General features: G+C 37.1%; 1 protein-coding gene across 1 annotated transcript in view; it reads left to right on the plus strand.

Annotated features, from left to right (window-relative positions):
* The window catches only part of LOC108514801 (UDP-glucuronosyltransferase 2B20), a 24,346-nt gene extending 18,881 nt beyond the window's left edge, over positions 1-5,465 (plus strand). The window contains exon 6 of the mRNA XM_017851285.1: positions 4,749-5,465. Within this exon, the coding sequence (XP_017706774.1) occupies positions 4,749-5,028 (280 nt within the window). The 3' untranslated portion in view covers positions 5,029-5,465. The remainder of the gene's footprint in view (positions 1-4,748) is intronic.
* Positions 5,466-6,157: the final 692 nt, after the last annotated feature.

The following is a 6,157-nucleotide window of genomic DNA, read 5'->3' on the forward strand; positions in this document are numbered from 1 at the left end:
GTGAAAATGGCCATACTGCTCAAGGTAATTCATAGATTCAATGCCATCCCCATTAAGCTACCAATGACTTTCTTCACAGAATTAGAAAAAACTGTTTTAAAGTTCATATGGAACCAAAAAAGAGCCCACATTGCCAAGACAATCCTAAGCCAAAGGAGCAAAGCTGGAGGTCTCACATTACATGACTTCAAACTATACTACAAGGCTACAGTAACCAAAACAGCATCGTACTGATACCAAAACAGAAATATAGATCAATGGAACAGAACAGAGCCCTCAGAAATAATACCACACATCTACAACCATCTGATGTTTGACAAACCTGACAAAAACAAGCAATGGGGAAAGGATTCCTTATTTTATAAATGGTGCTGGGAAAACTGGCTAGTCATATGTAGAAAGCTGAAACTGGATCCCTTCCTTACACCTTATATGAAAATCAATTCAAGATGGATTAGAGACTTAAATGTTAGACCTAAAGTCATAAAAACCCTAGAAGAAAAGCTAGGCAAACCCTTTCAGGACATAGGCACGAGCAAGGACTTCATGTCTAAAACACCAAAAGCAATGGCAACAAAAGCCAAAATTGACAAATGGGCTCTAATTAAACAAAAGAGCTTCTGCACAGCAAAAGAAACTATCATCAGAGTGAACACGCAACCTACAGAATGGGAGAAAATGTTTGCAATCTACTCATCTGACAAAGGGCTAATGTCCAGAAACTACAAAGATCTCAAACAAATTTACAAGAAAAAAACAACCCCATCAAAAAGTGGTTGAAGGATATGAACAGACACTTCTCAAAATAAGACATTTATGCAGCCAACAGACACATGAAAAAATGCTCATCATCACTCACCATCAGAGAAATGCAAATCAAAATCACAATGAGATACCACCTCACACCAGTTAGAATAACGATCATTAAAAAGTCAGGAAACAACAGGTACTGGAGAGGATGTGAAGAAATAGGAACACTTTTACACTGTTGGTGGGACTGTAAATTAGTTCAACCATTGTGAAAGACAGTGTGGCGATTCTTCAAGGATCTAGAACTAGAAATACCATTTGACCCAGCAGTCCCATTACTGGGTATATATCCAAAGGGTTTTAAATCATGCTGCTTTAAAAACACAAGCATGCGTATGTTTATTGTGGCACTATTCACAATAGCAAAGACTTGGAACCAACCCAAATGTCCATCAACGACAGACTGGATTAAGAAAATGTGGCACATATGCACCATGGAATCCTATGCAGCCATAAAAAAGGATGAGTTCATGTCCTTTGTAGGGACATGGATGCAGCTGGAAACCATCATTCTCATCAAACTATTGCAAGAACAGAAAACCAAACACTGTATGTTCTCACTCATAGGTGAGAACTGAACAATGAGAACACTTGGATACAGGAAGGGGAACATCACACACTGGGGCCTTTTGTGGGGTGGGGGGAGGGAATAGGGATAGCATTAGGAGATATACCTAATGTAAATGATGAGTTAATGGGTGCAACACACCAACATGGAACATGAATACATATGCAACAAACCTGCACATTTTGCACATATATTCTAGAACTTAAAGTATAATAAAAACATTTTAAAAAAATTAAATGTGATACATGTACACTATGGAATACTATGTGCCATAAAAAGGAATGAGATCATGTCTGTTGCAGGGACATGGATGCAACTCAAAGCCATTATCGTCAGCAAACTAACACAGAACAGAAAACCAAACACCACATGTTCTCACTCATAAGAGGGAGTTGAACAATGAGAATACATGAACTCGGAGAGGAGAACAACACACACTGGGGCCATTTGGGGCATGGAAGAGGAGTGAGAGTATCAGTACAAATAGCTAGTGCATGAGGGGCTTAAAATCTAGATGACAGGTTGATAGGTGCTGCAAACGACCATGGCATGTGTATACCTATGTAAGAAACCCGCACATTTGGCACATGTATCCTGGAACTTAAAGTACAATAAAACTGTTTTAAAAAAATGCAAACCGACCGGGTACAGTGGCTCACGCCTGTAATCCCAGCACTTTGGGAGGCCGAGGAGGGCAGATCACGAGGTCAAGAGATCGAGACCATACTCCTGGCCAACATAGTGAAACTCCATCTCTACTGAAAATACAAAAATTAGCTGGACATGGTGATGTGCACCTGTAGTCCCAGATGCTCGGGAGACTGGGACAGGAGAATCACTTGAACCCAGGAGACAGAGGTTGCAGTGAACCGAGATAGTGCCACTGCACTCCAGCCTGGTGACAGAGCGAGACTCCATCTCAAAAAAAACCAAAAAAGTGAACCTACCAGTACTCACATTAAATTTAAACAGACCAAAAAAAAAAGACAAAATAATGATCTTTGAAATCTTTTATTCAAGGAGATAAAACATTTGAAGTATACAATTAAATGTAACCTATGTTTTATATATGTGTGTGTGTATATATATATTGCACATATATGTGTATATATGTATCCATGTATCTCTCTGGTTGTGTGTGTGTGTACTGAAAATAAATATTTTTAAAACAGCATATGGAGATCGGGTGTAGTGGCTCACACCTGTAATCCCAACACTTTGGGAGGCCAAGGTGGGAGGATCATGTGAGGTCAGGAGTTCGAGACCAGTCTGGCCAACAGGGTGAAATCCTGTGTCCACTAATAATACAAAACTTACCCAGGTGTGGGGGATGAGCACCTGTAGTCCCAGATGCTTAGGAGGTTGAGGCATGAGAATCACTTGAATCCAGGAGATGTAAATTGCAGTCAGCCAAGATTGCTCCATTGCACTCAAGCCTGGGTGACAGAGAGAGACTCTGTCTAAAAAAAAAAAAAAAAAGGAAAGATTATATGAAATAGACGGTTACCTGAATTGAGCATATGCTGGGCCATAAATAAACGCTAAGTAAGTTGTATTAGATTCCAATTCATAAAAATTATATGTTCTAGTTATACTAGAAATAAATTATAAATCCAAAACTGAAAACTAAAACAATCTCTAATTCTTTAAAATAAAAAAATATTTTTTTAAATTCAGTCAACAAAAAATTCTAATTATAAATGCACCATTCTCTCATCAACTATTCTTCCAAGTATACATCCAACAAAAATGAATAAATATGTACACCTAGTAAAATATACATATATCTTAATACCACAATTATTAGTAGGATCAAAAAATGTTAACCACACAAATATCCATTAATCATAAAATGAAGAGATCATCTGTGGTCTTTGTCAATCAACGGAATACTTTACACCAGTGCAATTAAACAACTGCTAAACAAAGACAGAAATGAATATGTATTATTTAATTCAATTAGGTAAACAGTCAATATTAATCTATGATATTAGAATTCAGGTTGATACTTAATTTGAGGATAAAGGTAGTGACTAAAATGGCCCAGGAGGAGAGAGTTCTTCTATGCAGTTTGTGATAAATTGGTGTCTTCACTTTGGGATAATGTTTAAGATAATCTTAAAATTTTGAGATAGTCACATAGTGTATATACATTTATCCTATGTATTTCCTACTCAAAGTTTTATTGTGGAAGATATATAGCATATTTTAAAGTTCCAGAAATCAAATAGCAAAATAAGCATGAAGCACTGGAGAAATCCTATGGGTGCCTATAGTGTGGCCAGGAAAAGCCTAAGAGGTATCATTTAAAGAGAAACCTCAAAAAGAAATAGAAGCAAACCTCAAGTAGTTGCAAGAAAGAATGCTCAATGAGAGAGACATGAGACAAAAAGTGTAAAGGGACTAACATGAGAACACCTTCAGGAGTTTAAAGAACAGAAGGCCATTGTCTCTAGAAGACAGTGTATAGGGGTAAGTGTTAGAACAAGTAGGTGCCTTTGTAAGTTCTACAGACCAAAGTCAGATTTGGATTTTATTCTTAATGTAACAAGAAACTAGATGGAAATCTTAACAGGCGAGTGTCATAATTTGATATTAATTTAGAAAATACTCTGGCTAGTAGAAAGAAAATGCGGTAGAAGACAGAAGATTACAGTAGAAGCTGAGAAACTAGTTAGGAGGCATTTCACCAGTTGTGACACAATTCCTCTTTAAATATATCAAAATGGGCTGAGCACAGTGGTTCATGCCTGTAGGGCCAACACTTTGGGAGGTAGAGGCAGGAGAATGACTTGACCACAGGAGTTCCAGACCAGTAGGGGTACTACAGCAAGACCTCATATCTAAAAAAGTAAAAAATAAAAAAATAGCCAGGGATGGTGGTGCACAGCTGTAGTCCCAGCTTCTCATGAGGCTGAGGTGGAGAATTACTTCAGACCAAAAGGGAAAGGCGGCACTGAGCCATGATCATGTGACTGCACTCAGCCTGTGTAATAGAGTAAAATCCTGTCTCAAAAAATTTTTTTTTAAAAATTGAAAATACCAAAATGATCGTTCCTAGATTCCATTTTCACTATCTTACTTATAGCACTTAGAGTGCGGCTCACAATATTTTCTGTCCTAGAAAGACATTAACTTTCCCACCTAAAATTTCATTTTTCATTTTTAAAGGTATTTGTCAATTATAAAACTCCAATTTAAAACCAAACTTTCTGTAACGACATATATGAAAACATTCAAATTTTATGTCAATTCAATGACACTTACTTTGAATTATTTGTGTGACACTTTTCAAAGACCATACATAGATTTGATATGCTTAAGCAATAAATTTATTTTTAATGTTGATATCTTTATGTTCCTCCTTCAGCTATAAAGAGAATGCCATGAAATTATCAAGAATTCATCATGATCAACCAATGAAGCCCCTGGATCGAGCAGTCTTCTGGATTGAGTTTGTTATGCGCCACAAAGGAGCCAAGCACCTTCGGGTCGCAGCCCACGACCTCACCTGGATCCAGTATCACTCTTTGGATGTGATAGCATTCCTGCTGGCCTGCGTGGCAACTGTGATATTTATCATCACAAAATGTTGCCTGTTTTGCTTCCAAAAGCTTGCCAAAACAGGAAAGAAGAAGAAATGGGATTAGTTATATCAAAAGCCTGAAGTGGAATGACCGAAAGATGGGACTCCTCCTTTATTCCGGCATGGAGGGTTTTAAATGGAGGATTTCCTTTTTCTTGTGACAAAACATCTTTTCACAACTTATTCCGTTAAGTCAAAATTTATTTTCCAGGGATTTAATATGTACTTTAGTTGGAATAATTCTCTGTCAATGATTTTAAACTATGAAAATAACAACAATATAAAACCTTATGGACTTGTATTGAAATTTCTTATTCTAATCCAAAAGTTACACACAAAAGTCACTGAGCTTCATTATGTTTCACACATTGTATTTGAACACAACAACATTAAGAACTCCACTCATAGTATCAACATTGTTTTGCAAATACTCAGAACATTTTGGCTTCATTTTGAGCAGAAGTTTTTGTTTTTACTTTTGCCAATGAAATTTTCAAGAATAAAATTATGTAAAAAGTCTCACTCATTCTTTTGAGATTGCAATACCAGTAGTGCTGCCTGGCTTTTACTGTGTATTCAGACTTAGCATCACTTCTTTCCTAAAAGACATAGAAAGTTTATTCCTAGAATGAATGATAGTTTAACATACAAAAATTAACACATATGTTATGCCACATTAATAGATACAGATCTATATAACAAACTAGAAAACCTAGAAATAAATCCGTGAATATATACAGCTAACTGATCTTCAACAAGAGTCTCAAACAGCTAATTGATCTTCAACAAGAGTCTCAAATATACTCAATGAAGAAAGATGAGTTTCTTCAAAAACTGGTGCTGAGAAAACTGGATGTCCACAAGCAAAAGAAAAAAACTGAACCCTTATTTTTTATCATACACAAAAATCAACTCAAAATGGATGAAAGATGGCAACATAAGACTGGAAACAGTAAAACTTCCAGAAGATGGAGATCTGGCAAGACGGTTGAATAGGAACAGCTCCTGTCTGCAGCGCTCAGTGGGACCAATGCAGAAGGCAGGGTGTTTCTGCATTGCCAGGGATCTTCCTCCCACAGCCAAGGGAAGCCATGAGGGACTGTATTATCCAGCCCAGATATTATGCTTTCCCCATGTTTTTTTGTAATCTGCAGAGCAGGATATTCCCTTCTCTGCCAACACCACCAGGGCCC

This window comes from Rhinopithecus bieti, unplaced genomic scaffold, assembly GCF_001698545.2.
Source record: "Rhinopithecus bieti isolate Rb0 unplaced genomic scaffold, ASM169854v2 scaffold_34437, whole genome shotgun sequence".
NCBI classification, from domain to species: domain Eukaryota; kingdom Metazoa; phylum Chordata; class Mammalia; order Primates; family Cercopithecidae; genus Rhinopithecus; species Rhinopithecus bieti.